Raw genomic sequence first — 23346 nt, 5'->3', positions numbered from 1 at the left:
GCCTGAAGGTGGGTTTCACCGGGCTGCACTGGTACTTGTGTTGATCTATTTTCACCTCTTCTGCAAAGAGGCACCAATCGTACAATTGCCCTGGGGCCCTGTGGGCCACTTAGGTGTTGTACAGGTCTTCATTTAGGCCATCCTGGAAGGAACTATTTCAATAGTTGAGGATGTAGCACAGACTACATGAAAAATACATGAAAATAAATTAAATTTTAAAACAAAATACCAAAATTCTCTCTGTACAGTTTGCAGAATTCCTAGTTCCACCCATTGTTGTATCATGCCCCTCATTTTTTCATAATTGCCCCATCCATAAACATCCCTGACTTCCACCATGTTAAACGTGTCTCTTGGCCACAAAATGTTCTCTTCATATAAATTGCTGTTATCAGTGTGCCTTTTCAACAAAATTGTTATATTTTGCTGTATGTATGTGGTGCTAACCCAATGTGCCCATGTGGGCAGCGAGAAATGTTCTTGATATCCTGTCAAGATGATCCAGCACAACATAACATATTCAGAAATCTTTCCCCTGGCATCAGCCACAAAATAAAGCTGGCCTTTTTGGCACAGAATGCAACCACCTGTTTCACTTATTTGAATCCCATCACTGGTTCTAAACCTTCAGAAAGTTTACTTTAGAAAATGGGTACTGGCCGTGGACGGGACCTGTCTGTCGAAACACGCCTTGCTAATTTTCACTCACGAGATGCATTTGAGTTCATTATTTTGCTCTTCACAGGATTATTCTATTGCCTATTCTCTTAAATCAGGGGTCTTCAAACTTGGCCCTTTTATGACTTGTGGACTTCAACTCCCAGAATTCCTCAGCCAGCAAGCTGGCTGAGGAATTCTGGGAGTTGAAGTCCACAAGTCATAAAAGGGCCAAGTTTGAAGACCCCTGTCTTAAATGCTAAAACATCCTCAAATGTTACTGTCAACAGACCAAAAGCAATTATGCCAGATAGAAAGATTATTTGAATACCCGTCTCTTTGCTGCTATATAGCGGATGTGCAGAATTCTGCAGCAGGTGGTTTAGCTCGTTTGAAAACGCGAAAGACTAGCACAGAGCGGAATCAAATCGGTCGCAATTTCGATCGCGCTGGCGGAAAAGCGGCGCGTGCGTCAATAAGGAGCTCCAGGACCTTAGTAAAAATGGCGCGTACAGAACACTTCCAGCCAGGAACTTGCACGATAAGTTTCGCTTGTCGGCAAACCAAAAATTAGTTACCATAAAACTTGACCGTTGCAAAAGATTCTTCACTCTCGGAGATTCTAATGCAATGGTTGAGTAAGCTTTCCAGATATTTGTACTATCATTCCCAACAGCTCCGGAGAGGAGCAGTTGGAACTCTTCCCCTTCCTGATTTCTCTCGGTCAACGCCTCCGCCCTGACTTAAGATGGCTGACAGACTCAAAGGGCAGGCTTTTCTCCACCGGGTTGCAATGACGTAACTTGCTGTTCCGGGTGAGTGACAGCGGGCGCCATTTTGTGTGGCTAACGCAAAGCTAACCGGAGAGACGGAGGCAGCCGAAGTGCTGCGAGTGTCACCGGTCAGCGCAGGAGGCGCGGGCGGGGTGAGTAACTGCCTGCGTAGCGGCTGCGTTTGAGAACAGGCGGGAGCCGGCCGGAGAGTTGATTCCTTCCACCATTTGTGGTCGGCGCTGAAATCTGAACAGGCGGAGCTCGCTGCGGCGAGGCAGGGGGAGGGGAAGAAGATGCAAGGCCGGTGCTCTGGGTTCGGATTAAGAACTCAGGGCGACCCGCTAGTCTACTTCGCTTCTCCGGGATGGCCGATCGTTTCCTACAGGCGCATTCGCGGTACTGGTAACGGGGAAGTGGGGTGGGTGGGTGGAGAGAGAAAACAGACCCCGTTGTGCGCATGCGCCCTGATCTTGCTGGACTATCCAGGCGGCGGGCTGAGATTGGGCTCTTTAACGAGCCTTGTGTGCGCCTGCGTTGAGGCCCCCTAATCTCAACGGGATAAAGCCTGGATTGACACTTGGGGCGACAGCTTAGTTCTGTTGCCATGGTTGCCACGTGAGAAGGCCAGGAGCCAGGCGCACACATTGTGTTGTAAACAACATGCTGGGCCGACCTTGGGCGGGATTGCTGATAGCTAGGAGATGGGGTGAAAGGTGTGTGTGTGTGTGTGTGGCTTGTATTACTCGCATGGAAAAAGAACTTGTATATATTCTGATGTGGTTAGTATCATCCTGTGGTTGTTTATTCAGAAGCAGGCTCTCCCCACTTTTAATAGGATGCCCGTGAAATAATTAAAATAGTACCCGAAATTCTGGATATGGGTGTGTGTGGGGTACAAAAAGAGCTGCTGTCTTCAGGTGATGTTTCTGGACTGCCCAGAAAGATCAGGTTGACCACTATTGGAAGTAGTTTGCCGAACTTAAGGGGATATCGATGTGAAACAATTACAACTGCTCTGGGTCTGGATTTTGGTTTCGAAATGTAGAATGGAATTCTTCCTGACACAGTATAGGGAGTTGTGCCATTTCAACACAGTTCCAACCCACAGCTACTGGAAAAAGTGATAGCCTCACTTTGGTTGTATGAAAAGTAACAAAAGCAGCTCTGATGAGATACACAAGCTAAGTTGTAAGCAACCATTCATTTGGTTGTGTCTTGATTTTTCCTTGTGGCTGCAGGTGACTAACAGAGATTTGTCATTTTGGAGGAATAATAACCCTGGTCAACTTATTTTCAGAAATGTTGGAATTGTAAACAATAGCAGCATAATTAGATTTAAATAATAAATCTATTTAAGTCGTATTCCTAACTTTGTAATGTAGTGTCATTTTCATATCATATTTCAGATTGTATATTTCTCCAGAATATGTTCTTAAAATAATGCTTAATGGGAATGCAGTGATGCTCATCTCCTTGGAGGAGGGGACTATTTTTTAACTTTCAATTTCTAAACGAAATCAGAAATATAGGTAGTCTTCGACTTACCACAGTTGAGCCTGAAATTTCTGTTGCTAAACAAGACATTTGATAAGTGAATTTTGCCGCATTTTATGACTTTCCTGGCCACAGTTAAGTGAATCACTGCAGTTGTTAAGTTAGTAACACAGTTGTTAAGTGAATGTGGCTTCTCCATTGCCATGTCAAAAGGTTGCAAAAATGATCATATGAAAATAGGATACTGCAACTGTTATAAATATGAACCAGTTGCCAAGCATTTGAATTTTGATGACATGACCATGGTGATGCTGCAAAGGTTGTGTGAAAAATGGTCATGTCACTTTTTTCATAGCTGTTGTAACTTTGAATGGTCACTAAATGAACTGTTGTAATTTGAGGACTACCTGTATTTGTTTTAGATTCATTGATGCTTTTGAATGAATCTGTCATTATTTTTCAAATTACCTGATCATACTATGTTAGGAAAATATGTATGTAATGATTAAGAGTTTTTTGCGTTTACAAACTTTACCATACTTCAACCCAATGTTCAGTAAACTGAAGGCATTTTATATTAAGTTTATAATGATAATGATAACTTTATTGTCACTTTGAATGTACACCAACTGGCATACATCAAAATGAAATTTCGTTGCATACAGCTCTCAAAGGGTCACCACCTCCGGATATATACTCCTTGTTCGTGGCCCGCTCAAATTTCACATTGTCCATTTTAGTCTCTAGGGAGTGAATGATGGCAAACAATTGTTATTATTTTGTAAAGAAACATTGTGGTATGTTGATCCAGTGACTAAGAGAAATATAAATGACAATAGCATGAACTAAGAGATTCTTTCTTGCATGCTATTATGTACACAATATTATTCTTCCAATTATAGGTATAAAGTATTTGGTAGGAAGTATTGAACAACAGGGGAAGATCAGATTCTCCCTTCAATTTCTTTTTAAAGTAGATTTCAGTGATCTTGGGTGAATGAACTTCAGAATTCTTTATTGGTTTTAAATTAATAAAGAAAAGTAATGTCTTTATAGACAGAAAACTGCTAGGAGTGGCTATATTTCTTGGAATGTATGTTATTGCTTAAATGACGATTTTCTCTTCATCTGAAGAATTTTATACTTCTACTACTTCAATTTTATCCAGCACTTTTCCGATGTTACTGATTTTCCCACTAACCTGCCTATTTCTGAACTTTCTTGAAGCATAAAAACCTTGATTTAACAGATTTTTCTCCATCATTTCAGGGAGGTGTGCAGGCACAAATCTTGTCTATTGCATCCAAATTTGATTTTATCTACCATAAAAATAGAAAGTGGGAGCAGGAAGTTAAGTTGTAGGCATCTAGTAGTGTGCATATTGTGGCTACTAATTTATAATATTTGGTTTTTTTTACATATTTTAGGTGAGTTCTAGGTTTGCTGCAAAAATACATAGAGAAGTGCATGCCACTAATTGGAAGAGGACAAAATCCTAAATAGTGGCATTGTGACATTGCAGCTATGTTTTGTCTTAGAAGTTGTAGGATTGTTCTTGATTCTTCTGGGTGTTGAAACACCTTATATATCCACCAAAGCTTTATTCACACACACGAGCAAATTCTGGGATAAAGTAGTATTTTGATAATTAGAGGTGCTCAACAAATATTCTTTACAATCAAATAGAGTCTGAATTCCAGGATAAAATTACAGTGGTCGAACCAAGAAAACCAGGCCATTTAAATATGGTTTAAAAAGAAAATGGGGAATATGTGAAATTATAAAATATGTAAGCAAGATTATGATCAGGATAACTTTGCAGATTTATGCCTGTTTGCTAGAAAAATCTGTGTACCAAATAAAGCATTCCATTTCATGTAGTCTGAATGCAGTATTTAATGGAGCAAAGGGATTGAAAATTAAGCTTTTATATTACCTAATACCATTCTCAAATATATATAATATGATGCAGCATTGTTTAGAGTTGTGTAATCTGCATAGGAACCATGTGAAAAAGGCAGAAGAAAATAATTTTCTAACAGTGCTTATTTGGTTTATGGTTATCAAATTTGTTTTTATGATTTATAAGCCCACTGAGCTCATACTGTGTGACTCAAAGGAAAGTATACTTGACATTCCTAGCCCGAGTAAATAAGTTTTTCCTCCCATTTATTTCATTTATTCCCTGTTTTCCAAAGGTTTTTGTATAAATGATGGCTGTTTAAAAATACAGCAGAAAATCAAATTAAAATAATTGGAAATTAAAACTTGTGGCTTTTAAATTGCTTGCTAAGATCAGCCCAGGATAGCAGATCTTGTAGCACTTTAAAATTTGATAGACAGTTTTGCAATCAGAATGGTAAAATACTTACATTCAAATATTTTTGTTTGATGTTGCAGCTTACTAAGTCTCAAGCAATAGCAAATTTCAGGAAAATCCTATATAGTTTCTGTGGAATGTTGTGATTACAAGAACATCATAATTTTTTGGAATAAGGTTTGGCTAGCTTTGTGATAAATAAGTTTGGAAAAGATTGGTTGTCACTGTACACAATTGAATGGCTTAAACTGATGCTTGTACTCAAATTTGAAATGTTATTTTTGCTCAAATAGAGAACATCTAAATAATTAAAGATGTGGGATCAAGGTGGGCAGCCTTGGCAACAGTGGCCTTTGAATCAGCAGCAATGGATGCAGTCATTTCAGCATCAGCAAGATCCAAGTAAGTAAATAGCTTTGATTGTGCAATTCAGCATGAAAGTTAAGATAGTAATCCACATTTTGTAAGCTGGGTTTGAATGTTACTCTTTCATTCAGATAGAAAAATGTGCTAGTGATGAGTTACCTAACAAACTGTTTTTTAGTGTTTACAATATTTTGAAAGTTGTAACAGGTTGCTTTTATATTGTTTGTAGGTACTCCTTCAGACTCTTAAGTGAATAGGAAAAAATGCTGGTAACCAGCAATATGTGCTGAGCTAATGATTTATTTTCTATCCCAGGATGCCTTTATTGAAATTCTTAAACAACACCTTCTTCCAATTCGCATTTCCCAATTCGCTGATATGCAATGAAGGTGTTTTGGACTATTATAATAAATAAATATGTTAGCTATATATATACACACCGTGTTTCCCCGAAAATAAGCCCTACCCTAAAAATAAGCCCTGGCTTGATTTTTGGGGGTGGGCCTAATATAAGCCATACCCCAAAAATAAGCCCTAGGTTTGGGGCGAGGCACACACTTAAAAATCAAGCTAGGGCGGGGGTAGGGTATGGATCTGCCCCATGGGCCCTGCACCCACTTACTTTGCAGCCAGGCCTCTCACCGGCTCACTTCTTCTGTGGTGTTTTCTGCAGCTAGGCCTACATTTCTTAGTCACAGGCCTTTCTGAAAGGCCACTGCAGCCGAGAACCGAGCTATGAATCCATAGCTCGGTTCTTCAAGACCTCTGTAGCCAAGGACCAAGCTATGGATTGAATCCATTGCTCGGTTCTTTGCTGCAGAGGCCTTCTGGGAAGGCCTGACTGCAAAAGGCAGGCCAGAATGCAGCTGCTCATTTGGCCGCAGAAGAAGTGAACCTGCTTGGCTGGGCTCTTGGTGCCGGAGATAAGTAAGGCATCCCCCCAAAATAAGACCTTGTGCCTCTTTTGGAGGCCAAAAAAAAAAAAAGACTCAGTCTTATTTTCGGGGAAAGTCAGGTTTTTAGCAATACTGAAAAATACAGAAAGACTATTTGAGACTATAAGTCTGTTGAATCATATGCATAATGGAAGTTTTGGTGGTTCTCAAACACCATATTATCAAAATACATTGTACTGTAGACTTTCTAAACTCATTTCTCTTTTAAATTTGAGATATTCTTCATTTTATAGTGCACTGTCCTGATACGAATTTTAAATTGTTCAGTATTTTGCCCAAATGCGTGCTTCTCGTACAATAGCAGAATGCAAAATAATATAGGGAGAAGCTGGTTAAAAGACTTCCTTGCTCTTTGATCCTTACCTCTTTAAGACAGGGTTGTTCAAAAAGCGATGTGTACCTCCTTTGGGGAGGTGCAGACTCAGCCCAGAGGTATGAAGAACCTTTTGGTTACACCATTAGAATAAGCCCACCTTTCTCAAGGTTTCATTTTATTGTTTTCATAGTTCATTATGTTCATTTTGATGTTCGAATTTTTAATGAAGATGTGTGTGTACATTAAGATTATATTAAGGGAGGTTTGATGGCAAAAGTTAATGAGCTCCTTTAAAATGAGGTGGACAACTTTCTTGTGGCAGGAGCATTACTAATTTTTGGTTTTTTAAAAAAAAAACTTGACTTCTGAGACTTGGAAAGAATATATTCAATGATGTCATGACACATCACTGGAATTGGGGATTCCTCTTTTTTGCCCTTTTATGTATCAGTGGTAGGGTTAAGGGGCAAAAAGGACCAACTTTATACCTCGAGAAGCTTAAGTCACCCATTTTGCTATTTAAAATCCCCATACTCTTTAAGAAACGTTGGCCCCATCCACTGCAAGTTGTGGGATCTCTACCTTTTCTTTAAAATGTGCTTTATTTTATCCAAACCAGCTACATGTGTGCCTTTTCCTTTATATGCCTATGCTATCTTTCTGTCATGTTGTTAATAGCTTTTTATTCTTTTATAAAACAAGAAAGTAGAAAAGAATAAAGGTAAAGGTAAAGGTTCCCCCCGCACATGCGTGCTAGTCGTTTCCGACTAGGGGCCGGTGCTCATCTCCGTTTCAAAGCCGAAGAGCCAGCGCTTGTCCGAGGACGTCTCCGTGGTCATGTGGCCGGCATGACTAGACGCCAAAGGCGCACGGAACGCTGTTACCTTCCCACCATAGTGGTCCCTACTTTTCTACTTGCATTTTTACGTGCTTTCGAACTGCTAGGTTGGCAGAAGCTGGGACGAGTAACAGGCGCTCACTCTGTTACACGGCACTTGGGATTCGACCCGCCAAACTGCCAACCTTCTGATCGACAAGCTCAACGTCCTAACCCACTGAGCCACCGCTCAGAATAGCTGGTCTATATATTCATCATTCATGATCGTCACTAACTTGAGGCAGGTGTTCCAGTTCTGTTAATTGTTACAACAAACCAATATTCTGTTAACAGAGGAGGAACACAGAAACAGAATGTAGTAGTCCTTGAATGCCTGAGCATTACAATTATTTCTTTCAGAAGAAGTGTTTTTGTAGAAGAGTAGAAGAAAAGGCTAAGACACATCTACGTCAGTGATCTCTCTCTTGATTTCTCTCATTCACTCACATTGAATTGAATTGAATTTATTAAATTTATATGCCGCCCTTCTCCCTAAGGACTCAGGGGTATCACTTTATATCTGAGTGCTCATATAAGTCAGACATGTCAAATTTGTGACATCACGTGACGTCAGGCAACGTATCGGGACAGTTTTGCCATTGCTGGCAATGGGGTGGGCGTGGCTTTCGTGTGACACATCCGGCCTGTGGGCCGGCAGTTTGACACCCTTGATATAAGTGCTTAAATGTTTAAAAAACACTGAAAGTGGCCCACGTTCAGAATTGAGTTATAAAGCTTTGCTTTTTTCCCCCCAGAAATAAGTTCTTAATTCAGGAAAGCTCAAATCTCTCAGTGGGTCAGTGGAGAATTGCTGCAAGGGATGTGGTATCAATGTTAGATTCCTCCAGAATGTAGTGATAAAGTAATGCACTCCATTATGGTGCACTCAATGGGTTCTCTATGAAAGCTGCATTGAAATGGAGTCCGTGTCTAGTAATTCTTCGTCTTTTAACAGGACTGTCTAGGTCAAGGGTAGGCAACCTTGGCTCTTTCATGACTTGTGGACTTCAACTGCCAGAATTCCTGAGCCAGCCATGCTGAGGAGAAAGGGAGAGGTTTCCATACTGAGCCATGGTGGCTCAGGAATTCTGGGAGTTGAAGTCCACGAGTCATAAAAGAGCCAAGGTTGCCTACCCCTGTTCTAGGTAAACAATGCTAAGAATACTTTCCCCCCTAGCTTTTATAAAATAAAGCTGGCGTATGAATAAAATTCAATTCTTGGATGTGTGGTGGAAATCTATACATTGCAAATCTAATTCTGTTTCTAGGCCAAATTGACTGGGCTGCATTAGCTCAAGCATGGATTGCTCAGCGGGAAGCGTCGGGGCAACAGGGTGTGGTAGAACAGCCAGGAATGATGCCAAATGGCCAGGAGATGACAGGAATGGAACCTGGTCCAAACAACCATAGTAATTTTCAGAATGATCCAAATTTCAACAGGATGTGGCAGCCAGGTACGTTGTTGGTCTTTTTTTTTTCTCCACTGCCCTTGGAATCTTCCTAGTTGTAGATATAATTCTTACAAGAGCACTACTCCAAATTAAATCTGATTTAGTTTGCAACATTCTGTCAATACCGGGCAAAATTTCTTTTATGGGAAGGACAAGGAGTATTGATTCTCTCAACTATTGCTTATACAGATTTATGATATCTTCTGGATTTCTCTTGCCTCAGTTAGACTTCATAGATGGACTCATTGTGATCAGAGAATAATCTGTAGTTGCTTTGAAAATCAAGCTTTGTAACACGACTATACTATAAATTGTTAGAAAGGTGACATAAATTCAGAGTTGTATAGACAGGCATAAAAATTGAACAGGACTGGCAACAAACCAATAGGACAGAGTTATTCCCCAACAATTTTATTTGGTTCAATGCTTGCTCCCAAAAGCATTTTAGAATAGTTTTCATTAATACATTTTCTACAGCTTGAGTAAAAAAAAAGCAACGAAAATCTTTCTGAGTTAAAGAAAAGAATATTCATTGGTTTTTGAATTTAACAGAAATTTATAGCAGAAATTACCCTTGATAAAGGAATACATGCAGTATAAAAAGGTGCAATAAGCAATTAAATGGAATCATTTAAAAAAATACATTTTAGACAATAGTATTTCAAAGAGCAGTTCCCCCTCAACTGAGGCATAATATCAATTTATGTTGTACAGAGATATGAAGAAATTTTTCATTGAGTCACCCAACTTATTTCAGACAAGTTGCACGTTGTCATGTTTAGGATTTATCTTATACAAATAACCTGCAAGCCTTTTAAAGAAAGTTAAAAAACTGGGCTTGTTCTCTTTGGGTTGTTTGTGTGTGTGTGTGTTTGTGTGTGTGAGTGTTGACATCTTAGCGTTCAGCATCATTCCTCTTGACTTTTTGCCATTTTAGGATTAATTGTACTGCAAACGTATAAAACAGGGTTTTCAAAGTGTTCACTGGAAGAAGAGAAAATATTTATTTTAAATATTGTGATGTTCCAGCTGGTCTTGCTATTTTAAACTTTTAAATATGTCCATATTCTGTAACATACAGTTGCAAGAAAAAGTATGTGAACCCTTTGGGATTACGTGGAGTTTTGCATGAATTGGCCATAAAATGCGCTCTAAACGTCATGTTAGTCACAACAATAGAAAAAAACAGTCTGCTTAAAATAATACTACACAAACATTAGCTGTTGTCATGTTTTAATTGAACATAAGATGGAAACATTCACAGTGCAGGGTGGAAAAAGTATGTGAACCTTTGGACTTAATAACTGGTTGACCCTCCTTTGGCAGCAATAACCTCAACCAAATGTTTCCTGTAGTTGCAGATCAGACCTGCACAACGATCTGGAGTAATTTTGGACCACTCCTCTGCACAAAACTGTTTCAGTGTAGCAATATTCTTAGGATGTCTGGTGTGAATCGTTCTCTTAAGGTCATGCCACAGTATTTCAATCGGGTTGAGGTCAGGACTCTGACTGGGCCACTCCAGAAGGCCTATTCTGTTCTATTGAAGCCATTGTTTTGTTGAATTACTTGTATGCTTTGGGTCATTGTCCTGTTGCGTCACCCATCCTCTGCAGAGCTTCAGTTGGCGGACGGATGGTCGTACGTTTTCCTGCAAAATGTCCTGATAAACTCTGGAATTCATTTCCCCATCAATGACAACAATCCGTCCAGGCCCTGAGGCAGCAAAGCAGCCCCAAACCATGATGCTCCCTCCGCCATGTTTTACAGTGGGGATGAGGTTTTGATGTTGGTGTGCTGTGCCTTTTTTTCTCCACACATAGTGTTGTGTGTTTTTCCCAAACAACTCAATTTTGGTTTCATCTGTCCACAGTATATTTTGCCAGTAGTGCTGTGGAACATCCAGGTGCTCTTTTGCAAACTTCAAACATGCTGCAATATTTTTTTTGGACAGCAATGGCTTCCTCCGTGGTGTCCTCCCATGTACTCCATTCTTGTTTAATGTTTTCCTTATATTAGATGTGTCAACAAAAATGTTAGCATGTGCCAGAGATTTCTGTAGGTCTTTAGCTGACACTCTAGGATTCTTCTTTACCTCATTAAGCATTATGCGCTGTGCTCTTGCAGTCATTTTTACAGGACGACCACGCCTAGGGAGAGTAGCAACAGTGCTAAACTTTCTCCATTTGTAGACAGTCTGTCTTACCATGGACACATGAACACCAAGGCTTTTGGAGATACTTTTGTAACCCTTTCCAGCTTCATGCAAATCAACAATTCTTGATCGTAGGTCTTCTGAGAGCTCTTTTCTGCAAGGCATGGTTCATATCAGACAGTGCTTCTTGAGACCAGTAAACCCAAAACAGGTGTGTGTTTTTAAAGGGCAGGACAGCTGTCAGCAACACATCCAATATCATCACACTGGTTGGAGTCAAGGTTGGCTCACTCCTGGCTCCAATTAAATTGTTCTGATAATAATAATAATAATAATAATAATAATAATAATAATAATAATAATAATAATAATAATAATAATAATAATAATAATATAAAGTTGGAAGGGACCTTGGAGGTCATCTAGTCCAACCCCCTGCTCAGGCAGGAAACCCTATACCATTTCAGGCAAATGGCTGTCCAGTCTCTTCTTAAAAACCTCCAGTGTTGGAGCATTCACCACCTCTGGAGGCAGGTTGTTCCACTGGTTAATTGTTCTAACTGTCAGGAAGTTTCTCCTTAGTTCTAGGTTGCTTCTCTCTTTGGTTAGTTTCCATCCGTTGCTTCTTGTCCTGCTTTCAGGTGCTTTGGAGAATAGCTTGATTCCCTCTTCTTTGTGGTAGCCCCTGAGATATTGGAACACTGCTATGTCACCCCTCACTTAGCTCTTGGAGAAGTCATTAGGCTAGAGGTTCACATACTGTGAATGTTTCCATGTTATGTTCAATTAAAACATGATAACAGCTAATTTTTGTGTAGTATTATTTTAAGCAGACTGTGTTTTTCTATTGTTGTGACTTACATGACGTTTAGAGCGCATTTATCACCAATTCACGCAAAACTCCACGTAATCCCAAAGGGTTCACATACTTTTTCTTGCAACTGTAGATGTGGCTTTACAAACATTATTGCACTTCTATTTCCATTATCCATTATTATTTTACTATACTAGCTAGTACTCTTGTGACCTGAACTTCAGAAACATAGAGCACCATAAAGTATTCAATTTCTGCTGTGTAAAATAACCAGTTTATACAAAAAAGCCTTTTTTCAACTAGAATTGATTCCTAGCAAGTGCTGTCCAGATTCATTGAAATACTTTTTTTTAATCAGCCATATCCAGAATTACCATTAGTTATATGCAATGTGGATGCTGAAAGTGATAATCTAAAATAGCTGGAGAAGCTGACATAAGTAATTATTCTCCAGAGGGATATTGTGTTAGCTTAGCCAGCAGAAACAAGAGTTTTGTGGCAACTTAAATGCTAATAAATGTATTATTACATAGCTTTGGTAGCTCACATCCATTTTATTTGACATCAATATTTTCTTTGATGATAAAGATTATTCTTATCTCTATCCTCGAATTTGTATTTCAGATCTGAAAGGCCAAATTGAGGGGAGGAAAAATTAGCTGATACAATATAGACTTTTCCTGATTGTAATAGATGTTGTGATCTGCTTAAATATTGTTCATACAAAAGCCTATTAAACATAGTTTGGATTCATACAAAACTGGAAACCAGAAATATTTAATGATACATCTTTCATTATAAACATCAATACAGCCTGATTAACCACTAATTAAAATGATTATTAACATTTTTGTTATGACACCAAAACAGAATGGAACATGCCCCACCAACCGCCTCATCCGCCTCCAGATCAGCCATGGATTCCTCCAGCCCCTGGATCAATGGATATCGTTCCTCCATCTGAAGATAGTAACAGTCAGGATAGTGGGGAATTTGCACCTGACAACAGGCATATATTTAATCAAAATAATCACAACTTTGGGGGACCACCACCTGATAACTTTGCAATGGGGCCAGTGAACCAGTTTGACTATCAGGTGAAACATTTGTTATTTTAATATAAGCATGCAGAGTTCCGGCAGCATTGCTCTAAATCAGATTTCAACAGAGTTTACTTGTTTATTAAAATAGATTTGTTTTCAAACATTTACCCAGCTCAATTAGTTGTACTACCAACTGAATTCTTAGTCAGATTGGCTGTAATGCATAGGTTGAGCTGGACTGGATTAGTGTGATATGTTCTGTTAGGGATAACTTATGAAAGGTCTGAGAAAATTCAGCTGCACGTGAATGTAAATTTTATTTACATATTACTTCCCTCATTTTTTGGGGGGGGAGATTTTTTTCCCCTTTTAATTGCTTTTAAAATCCCCATGTGATATTTATATATTAAAAAGTATATAAGGGATAGTTGTGTTTATTTAAACAGATTCATGTTTTGTAAAGGAGAAAAATAACATCGTAAGGATGAGATTAATTATTTAATATTAAAACTAAGAATAAGCCTGTAAATATGTTGAGATTCTCCATATTAATTCTCTGAATAAATAATACTTTTGTAAATATGTATAAAGATTATAAAGGTTAATATAAAGTTAAATATTGTATACAATCAAGATGCATACATTTTTAGCCACTCTGAAATTGGAGTAAGTCAGAACTGGAGAATACAGTTTTATTTAGGGACCCAAGTTCATTTGTTTTCCGCTAGTTAGTTAAAAAGTGTGCTGGAGCACTTTTATGTACGTAGGCATTCCCATTCATTTTGGTGAAAGCAGAGAATTACTCTCTAGACTGAAAGGTGGGCAGGGCATGAGAATTTCTGCACATCTGATATCTGCGTGTTTCTGGATGTTACATCTATGAATGGAGTTCTTGGTACAACTTAAACAGCATTAGATGTACTGTTTCAGGAACACAAAGTATGGCTACATTTTTCTCAGTTATGTGTTAATGCTATACTAAGATTTGATGTTACACTTAATAGATATGTACAAAGTAAGTGAAGAGACTTCATAATAAGTTACCTTTTTATGTCTATATGGTTGGTCAAAGGTTGCAAACTTTAATTTATTCGGTAGATTAGTCATCTAAAGTTTTGAATAAAATATACCCCATCCCATAGATCCACATTGATGTATTAATGGAACTGAGATTGAAGAAAAAATTGACGAAGATTATATATTAACAACGGGAAGGGTGGCACAATGACCACAATTGACTAGCTTTCTGTAGCAGCCTTTCTTCTAGCAGTAACATAGCTGAAGTTGACAACATGCAACTGAAATTAATTCATTTCTTAAATCCACATTTTCCAACAGTGCGGATAGCACATGAGAGAAAATCTTAAATTATTAGGAAAACATTGGATGGTTTTATTTCTGATAATGAGTAAATTTTATTTCTTAAAATCATGATTCATGTTTAAAAGAATGCATGCTTCCTCCTCACACATACTCTGAAAAATGGTTGTACTGATATTTCAGTAATAAAAGCAAGACAAAAATTGCTTGATTGCACAAATCCTTTAAAAACAGTACGGGCAGTTTTTGTTTTTTTACTCATCTTTCATTAAAAGAAGAAACATCAATGTACTTCATGTACATCACGCTCTTAATGATCAGCATTGTATATTGAGTATTTGGCAACTGATGTTAAGCATACTCTTTAACCATAAAGAGGTTATTTACTTACTTAAATAAAATATGTCAAATAATTTTTGCTTAAGAAATGAGAATTAATCATGAAAATTTGACCTAATGAGTTACTTAGGCTTGTTTGCTTTCACAAGCATAATTCACTTATATTGCAGAAAAACTATACAGTATCATGTGCTCATTATAAGAACACGTGATTTAATTCCCTTTGCCTGTCGAAATTACTTCAGAAAAAAAGATTAGAATAATAGGAACATCCTGATAACCTACTAATAAATGGCAAACCTCTAAAAAAATAATAAAATTATGTTCCTGTAGATCAGGGGTCTCGCGGGCTGGATGTGTCATGCCAAAAATGTACCCACCCTATTGCTGTCAATGGAAAAAAAGTTGCGCTATATCGCGACGTCATGTGACATTGCAAGTTTGACACCCCTGCTGTAGATTCTTGGGCCTCTATTTCCTTAATGGAAGATTCCAGCTCCATATTATGTTTTGTTTTTAAAACTGCATATGTTTTCTAATGCCAGAGTGTAATACAGCATGGGCTTCTCTATTACAAAATTACTTTTTAAGTGGTAAAGATCCTTCTTTTCCTCATTAATCTTTGTGTTATGCCTAAAGTACTCTGGAGTCTCTAGTAGAAACAAAAAAATATTCTATATAGAGATGGTCCCTCTTTTCTTCTTCTTTTCTTTTCTCCCCCATTTCATCTTTTTACTGAGAAACTGTTAGGGGAATCTGAAGCATTGAGTTAAAGAAAAATGAACTTCATTACTTTTTCAGCATGGGACTACTTTTGGTCCACCTCAAGGTGGGTTTCATCCACCTTACTGGCAGCCTGGACCACCAGGGCCCCCAGGACCTCCAGCGCCTCCTGCGCCTCCTCAAAATCGAAGGGAAAGACCAGCATTTAGAGATCGCCAACGATCACCAATCACATTACCTGTGAAACAGGAACCCCCTCAAATTGGTATGTCTTCCAACATATTTAGTTTAATGTACGTGATACACACATTTTGAAAATACAAGTTCCTGGTCGCTGAGTTTCATGAGCCGTAACTGAATTATGTTGTCAACTTTAAAAATGAGCGTGGCTGCAGGCATTTTCCCTACTTATTTTCGGTTGACAACTTTGAAAATGAGCATGGCTGCAGCCATTTTCCCTACTCATTTTCGGTTGACACATAGCACGGAGGGAGGGGGGTTTACCAGGTGCTTCGCTAGACCAAACAGTGGGAACCAAAGTCATTGGCTGCTCCCAGGACTGCAGGCTGGCGTTTCGTGAAAAGCCCACCAAGGAGATGTATTGGAGAACGTAGTAAGTAGCTTGCATAGATTTAGAGGTGGGATTTCTTAACTTTGTATTGGGGAATTGTTACGTATCTATTCAGACTTGGTTTCACTTTTGACGTGCTGATACTTTGTTATCAATAAACATGTTCTTTGAGGAACTTGCAAGCCACAGAGTTCTGCTTTATTTGTCTCTGTCTGTCAGAACCGTGACATATGCATCCTGTACTTAGTTCCACCTATCCATGCTTCATCTTAAATAGAACAACTTTATGGACCTCCAGCTACAGCCTAACAATTGTTCGCCGACATGGCCCATGGAAAGAATTATAAACCTTATTAGAGACTTAGCTTTTAAAAAACCTAATAGGGCTAAGAGAGTATGCATTTATTAAGTAACTACTTTACGATGCTGTAGATGCTGTGAAACGTAGAACTCTACCTGCTTGGATTCGTGAGGGCTTAGAGAAGATGGAAAGGGAAAAACAGAAGAAGCTAGAAAAAGAGAGAATGGAACAGCAGCGCTCTCAACTGTCTAAAAAGGAAAAGAAGGAAAATACAGAACCAGGAGAAGAAGATGGACCTCGGTTACCACAGAAAAGTAAATTTGTAAGTGGAAGAATTCCGGTATAGTGTGTACAGGTTTGCATGTTTAAAATGTTTCATTTTAATATTATTAAATTATTAGAAAATAAAGTTGTATTTTACCAACAGTGTTGGTAGCAAAGGCAGTAGTTTGTCCATTCTTTTCCTAATTTGTCAGGCTTCTAAAGCAAATGGATAATGTTAATTCCAAGATCCTGCCCAAAAGACTGGCTTTGTTCTGACAAAATGATGTAACGTGTCAGGCAGCCTTGATCAGGCAAAATAGACATTAACCTTCACATTTCCTTTCAAAAAAGATCTTTTTTGATTTTGTCAATATGAATGGTCAACATTTGAGATCTGAAAGTTCCTGGTTGAAGAGCTACATTTATTTTTGTTTTATAGGATAGTGATGAAGAAGAAGAGGATTTTGATAATGTAGAGGCTATAAGTAGTGGCAAAGTCACCAGAAGCCCATCTCCAACTGCTCATGAGGAGCAAAGTGAACCAGAAATGACAGAGGAAGAAAAGGATTATCAGATGGTACAATTAATTTTTGGACTGCTGTATTTGCCATGATTGTATACATTTGACTGTTAATATAATAGGAGCCATGGCTGAAGAAAAATTAATAGCTCATGAAATTCTGATTTTTTTAACTTAATTGATAAAATGTAATTATAAATGTGTAATTTGAAAGAAATATATTTAAGCTTGACTAGGAAGGTTTCTTTTGATTGTTAACTGTTATTGAAATAACAAATGAGTTAAAGATTTCATTCTTAGATATTAAGAAAAGCTGCTCTTCTTTAGTCAAATTATTCTAATGGAGACATCAACAACTTGCTAAGTAAAAATTATATTGGTGTGCCAATACATTTGTTGCATCAAAGTGTGTTAAACTGCGGGCTGTTACAATGAAGGTTTACTGTTGAATAATTTTTTTACTTGATATTTTGCATAGGACTCCATATAACTTCTGCTAAATATGCTGGTGAACAAAGAGACAGTAGCTACATTAGGCATGGCAAAGGCTTACAAATGTCCAATTATTGATTCTTAGCAACAAAAATGTATTTCCTCTTGACATAAAAAAGATGTGAGATAAATTTGTTTCTCTGACTGTTGCCAAACCCGTTGCTATTTCTTTTTCAAGAAGTGAGATGCCTTGAATTGAGGTAGTTGAGAATAGCATGTGAATGAATATGTTTATTTTTAAATTTGTTCAGATGTTGCTGACAAAAATGTTGCTGACAGAAATCCTCCTAGATGTCACCAATGAAGAAATTTATTATGTGGCTAAAGATGTCCATCGTAAAGCAATAAAAGGTATGTTTAGGGTTCTAATAGGTTTATTATTTGTCCTTGTGCATATCTTGTAATAGTTTAAATAATGTAAGCATATATTTATATAATATTTGCATCTAAAATAATTTAAATGTAAAGTTCCAAAAATTCATTTGTAATCATACATTGTTTTTGTTCTGCACCGTTTATAGTGTTAAATGTTTCATTTTTTCAACTTTTTTAAAAATTGTAATGTGTTTGTAAATAGAATTTTCTAGTTGAAATTTAGATGAGCAAAAAAAAACCCCAATAAGGCAAACTTGTGTAATAAAGTGTTTTTGTGATCCTGCTAGTCAGCTTTTTAAAAAAACAGTAACTTTATTTCATATAATTGAGTAAATTAATTAATATACTGGTTGCAGGTACAATGTATTAATCTGTTAATGCCTTACTCTAAAGAACTGCCTTTTTAATTGTATCCATTATTAATTTACAGTTTAAATTTCTAAACAATCATGGCCAGAAATGACTGGGCTTTCAATGGATGATACATGTTTAATGTTTTTTCTCTCCTCCACAAAACAGCAATAGTAGTAGATTTAACAATACCATAGACTCTCATGACTATGAAAACGTGGCTATTTGTGTTAACATGTTGTTCCTGTTGTTGATGTGATACAAAGCTCCTGCAAAACAGCTGGCACAGTCCAGTGCATTGGCTTCCCTCACTGGACTTGGTAAGTATGTTCCTGATTTTTGAGAGGGACTTAATGGGGAGAGCTGTCGCTTGCATTCCTAAATATGTATTGAAACAAGAGTGAAACTATCCAATATGCATTAGGCAAGCATCCAGTAACTTAGGACTTACCTCACAAAAGTTATACTGAAATCTGTGAAAAGTCGTACTCTTTCTGTGCAAGCCTTCCCTGAGATTGAAGATTGGGTGTTTTTGGCCAGATATTTAACATGGTATCTAAAATACAATGGACTTGAATGATTTGTATTATTATTTTTTTTAATTTTACTGTGTTAATGTATGTTTAAATTAAAAAAATCACAATAACTATACTACTTTTGTCTTGCCAAAAATCCCACACAACAAATGCATATTTTGAATTCTCATAGCTAGTGCTTGATATTAGAACATGCTGGATATGAAATTCAGAATTGCATCCTATGTTGTAATAGATTGTGTAAAAAAACTTTGCATGTCAGTGTAACATTGATAATGCTGTCGTATTATTGTGACATTAAATAAATATATTATTTTGACCACTATGATGAATTCTTCTGTTAGTTTAAATGTATTTGGTAAATAAAAATTAAGAACCTGGGAAAGAAAGTAAAAATGCTTCTGAACCAGATGCTCAAGATTACTTTCTACCAGTTTTTCAGATCTATCTTTTGGGGGAAGAGAAGTCCATTCCTATTGCATATCTGTACCTTTTTAATGTACAGTTGTTTATGAACACTAGACAACTGATTGGCATTGGGACTTTTTAAAGCCCTGGATATTGAAGCTGGCTGAAATCACTGTAACAATATCTTGAAGGACAGAACTTAGGCATTGCACTTCAGAGTCTATTTTCTTGCTGATGTACTCTAAGCATTTGGTTCTGGCTCTGTAAAGAGCTTTTTTTACTCATATTGAGCAGAAAGTATGTAATCTTAGCGATTGCTTGCTTGAAAACATGGCAAGCTATTCCGGATGAAGTAAAACCAGATACTGAACAGCAGGTCAGATGTGTGGTCCTTGAACACTCCAGTCAACCAGCATTGGCACTTCCTCCAGAATAAGTGGCTTCTTCAGTGAAGAAGTGAAAGATGGGCAATATGCACTCCTCTTTGCCCTGCAGAAATATTAAGAACCAGGATTAATCTTTCCTCATGATAGACTAGGCTTTATGCACGCAGGTGGACTGGGTGGTTATGGATCAGGAGACAGTGACGATGAGAGGAGTGACAGAGGCTCTGAGTCATCTGACACTGATGATGAGGAACTACGACACAGAATCAGGCAAAAACAAGAAGCATTTTGGAGGAAGGAGAGAGAACAGCAACTACTGCTAGAGAAACAGCAGGAAGGTATGTGTATATGTATAGGGGGAGGGACTCTTAATGCTTATAGCAGAATACTTTAACCTCTTTAATATGTTAAATCTATGTGTAGCATTTGATGAGGCAGTTAGGGCAGAAGCCTCTTTTGTGCACACATGCAAAGATAAGGCCTTGAAATAGTCATGCCATGTCTTTGTGGTGGCTTTATACCTTAGTGACACAGATCCATGGAGACCTTTCACAAGCACCTAATCAGATGATCTGCACAGGCCTAACTTATGTGATATTATATACCCAAGCAAAGCTACTGAACTTATGGTAAACTAATTATAGGAAATCAGGTTAGGGTTACTCCTGCCTCTGTTGTATGTTCTCCTGAGAGTCATCCAGTGATTTTTGCTGCCATGGAACAATTGTAAAAGAATTACTATTCTTACACATTTTATCTTAAAATTGTTACTGGCCAGAATAACAGGAATAGTTATGAATCGGTTCCACTTTATTTGTATGATTTTGGGATCTGTTTCTCTTTGGCACAAATTTTACAGAAGAAAAACTCCAAAATGAGAGAATTGCAAAAGAGATGAGTGAACTTGCCAGTAAAGAGCAAGGCAGCAATTCACCACTAGAAGATGCGAAAGAAGCCGAGGAGGAGGACGCCTTTAGTGAAAAGAAAAAGTCTCCAAAAGAAATAACACCAGACATCGAACCCAAAAAAGAGATGAAAGAAAAAGAGAGAGCAGGAAGGAGTAGATCAAAAAGTTCAAGTAGTGCTAGCTCAAGTAATAATAGCAGAAGTAGCAGCAGTAGCAGCAGTAGCAGCACAGCTAGTAGTTCATCTTATAGTAGCAGTTCAGGCAGCAGTCGCAGCTCTACCCATTCTTCCTCCCCCAAAAGAAAAAAAAGACGTCATAGTAGGTCGCCTAAAGTTAGGCGCAGCAGAAGTAGGAGCTATTCACATAGAAACAGAAGAGAAAGGAGTAGGAGCAGGGGTAAGGTAAGAGAAAGACAGAGGTCTAGCAGGCACAAGAGTATCGAAAGAAGGGAGAGGAGACGAAATCATAGTCCTTCCCATGACCGAAACTGGGAAAGACGTAGAAGTGACAGTCACTCAAGAGACAGACTTGCTAGCCATTTCACTCGTAGCGGGAGTCGAGATAGGCATAAAAGCGAAGATCAGCACAGGAGCATAAGCGGGAACAGGCACAAACATAGTCACGATAGCAAAATTCAAGAGAGAAAAAAAGAACGCAGTCGGAGCATAGAGAAAGATAAAAGGAAGAACAGGGAGAGGGACCGAGAGCAGGAGAAGCGCAGGGAGAAACAGAGGAAAGAAGAGAAAGACAGTAAAGCTGGCAATCACGAAGAGAGATTAAAAAGAAAAAGAGAGAGCGAAAGAACCTTCTCTCGTAGTGATTCCATGTCTTCCAAAATGTTAAGGCACGATTCTAGGCAGGAAAGCAAGAGAAGTTCCACCAAAGAGAGCAAAAAGCATTCAGGTTCAGAAACTAGCACGAGAAGCAGTTCTGAGTCACGAGGCAGCAGCAAAGAAAAGAAGCCGAAGAAATCAAAGCATAGTCGGTCACAGTCCATGGAGAAATCTCAAAGGTCTGGTAAGAAGGCAAGCCGCAAACACAAGTCTAAATCACGATCAAGGTAGTATTCTTTTAAGTATTTTGCTTGATTTATATACTTTTTTATATTTCGATTCTTCATCATGCTTGCCTGCAACATATTTATATATATATATACATATATATATATTGCAAATTAAACTAATTTCTGTAGTTTTATCCTTCTGGCGGGATGGGGAGATAACCTTTGATCGCTTTTTAAAAAAAAAAAAGAAATACAGTTATTAAGCCTAATGTGTATGCTTTCTGTGATCCTTTTCCCTTTAATTTTCCCCACTTTTTCTTTATTTTTCAGATCAATGACTCCTCGTCGTAAACACTGAGGAATGATATGACACTAGTCATAATGATTTAAAAATTCCATGAGTTTTTAAGGGCTTGTCTCATTATAGAGGCTTATTATAGAGGCTACAGTTGTGGCTATGTAGATGAAAGCTGACCCCTTTTTTAAAAAAAAAGAAAAAGAAAAAGATCTGTAAATAGCTGTATTTTTTGGAAAACACTGCTCGGAGTTAAGTACTTGCTAGGATTTCTTTGTATTTACATTTTTCAAAACAGTAGTGCTTACCTAAGGCTATGAAATACGTCATTCTCTTTCAGCTGTAATGTTCTTAAATTGCTATTGAATGTACTGTGATGTCAATAAAGTTCTTTGGTTCATTTTTGTTTAATTCTTCTATTTTAATTTATTTTAAATATTTATTTGCAAGGCATTTTTCTTTTGTAAAATGCTTAATAATTTAAATTCGGGGTTTCATCTTTGGATAAATCTGAGTCAATCCTCTGATAAAATAACTGTTTGGGGAAAAAACCCAAAGGTTTTTGTTTTATTTTAATGGTATGTTTCATCATACTGTGTATGAATGAAATGTGGATAATTACTATAAGACATACCAAGACTAGCCAAACAGAAATAGTAATTCCAAGTATCTTAACTACTTACATGAAATAAGTTTATAGCTTTGGAACATTCTTCTTTGTATGATTGGAGAAGTTAATATTGCTTTTGACTCAGTTTCTTTCTGTAACTATAATGTTAGAGGTCACTAAAATACCGTAACCTTGTGTTAATAAGTTTAACTGGGTCTAATCTTACAACTTATCAACTAAGATGATGATTGCAAAATAAAAATAATGCTGTTTATAACATCTTGGCAAATGCTAAAGTAAGCAGTTTTTTGCTTGGTAAACATGAACTGAAAAGAGATCTTGGTATTGAAAGTAGGCTTAGGCATCTTATATCTTCCTGTCAGAGATGGGAATTTTTCTTTTTGGTCTTTCATGTACTTCAAAAAGTCAATGGCATCTCTTAGCATTTAGCTTTTGAAATATAATTGTGCATACTAAATTTACAGGGTTCAGGAAGTAGAGTTGATACTATCCTAATGAACATAATACCTGAAAAAAAATATGAACTAAGATGTCAATATCATTCTATGTACTTTAAGTAACCCTCTTCACGTATTGTACCTTCCAGGTGCATAATACCAATAGCCCTTGCTTAATGACTGGTCGCTAAGCGATTGAAGTTACAGCAGACCGCTGTAAGCTGCTTACAACCTGGTCCTAAAATTAGAGCTGCTGAAACATCCC

General features: G+C 37.6%; 1 protein-coding gene across 4 annotated transcripts; it reads left to right on the top strand.

Annotated features, from left to right (window-relative positions):
- The first annotated feature begins 1476 nt into the window (after positions 1–1476).
- On the top strand, positions 1477–22413 carry PNISR (PNN interacting serine and arginine rich protein). Of its 4 annotated transcripts, XM_083350016.1 has the most exons (12): positions 1477–1582; positions 5538–5646; positions 9028–9213; positions 13050–13276; positions 15683–15869; positions 16608–16798; positions 17180–17317; positions 18004–18103; positions 18745–18798; positions 19976–20146; positions 20668–21775; positions 22049–22413. In XM_083350016.1, exons 2-12 carry the CDS (start codon positions 5559–5561, stop codon positions 22074–22076), a joined length of 2478 nt encoding a protein of 825 aa, XP_083206142.1. In that variant the 5' UTR covers positions 1477–1582; positions 5538–5558; the 3' UTR covers positions 22077–22413. The 4 variants fall into 4 exon arrangements, 3 of the variants coding, with proteins under 3 accessions (XP_083206142.1, XP_083206143.1, XP_083206144.1); XR_014490899.1 differs by lacking the exons at positions 20668–21775; positions 22049–22413 and having other exon boundaries at positions 18647–18798; XM_083350017.1 differs by lacking the exons at positions 19976–20146; positions 20668–21775; positions 22049–22413 and having other exon boundaries at positions 18647–19129.
- Positions 22414–23346: the final 933 nt, after the last annotated feature.

This window comes from Vipera ursinii (assembly GCF_947247035.1).
Source record: "Vipera ursinii genome assembly, chromosome: 1".
In the NCBI taxonomy this organism is placed as follows: Eukaryota; Metazoa; Chordata; class Lepidosauria; order Squamata; family Viperidae; genus Vipera; species Vipera ursinii.
Note: the sequence above shows the minus strand (reverse complement) of the source record. Positions and strands in the feature narration are given on the sequence as shown.

What these genes read in the sequence shown, in the direction of transcription:
- PNISR (XM_083350016.1), top strand. Translation starts at nt 5,559, where the DNA reads ATGTGGGATCAAGGTGGGCAGCCTTGGCAACAGTGGCCTTTGAATCAG. An exon ending in CAACAGGATGTGGCAGCCAG is followed by an intron (nt 9,214 to 13,049) that starts GTACGTTGTTGG and finishes ACACCAAAACAG; the next exon opens with AATGGAACATGCCCCACCAA. An exon ending in AAGAAAAGGATTATCAGATG is followed by an intron (nt 17,318 to 18,003) that starts GTACAATTAATT and finishes AAATTTGTTCAG; the next exon opens with ATGTTGCTGACAAAAATGTT.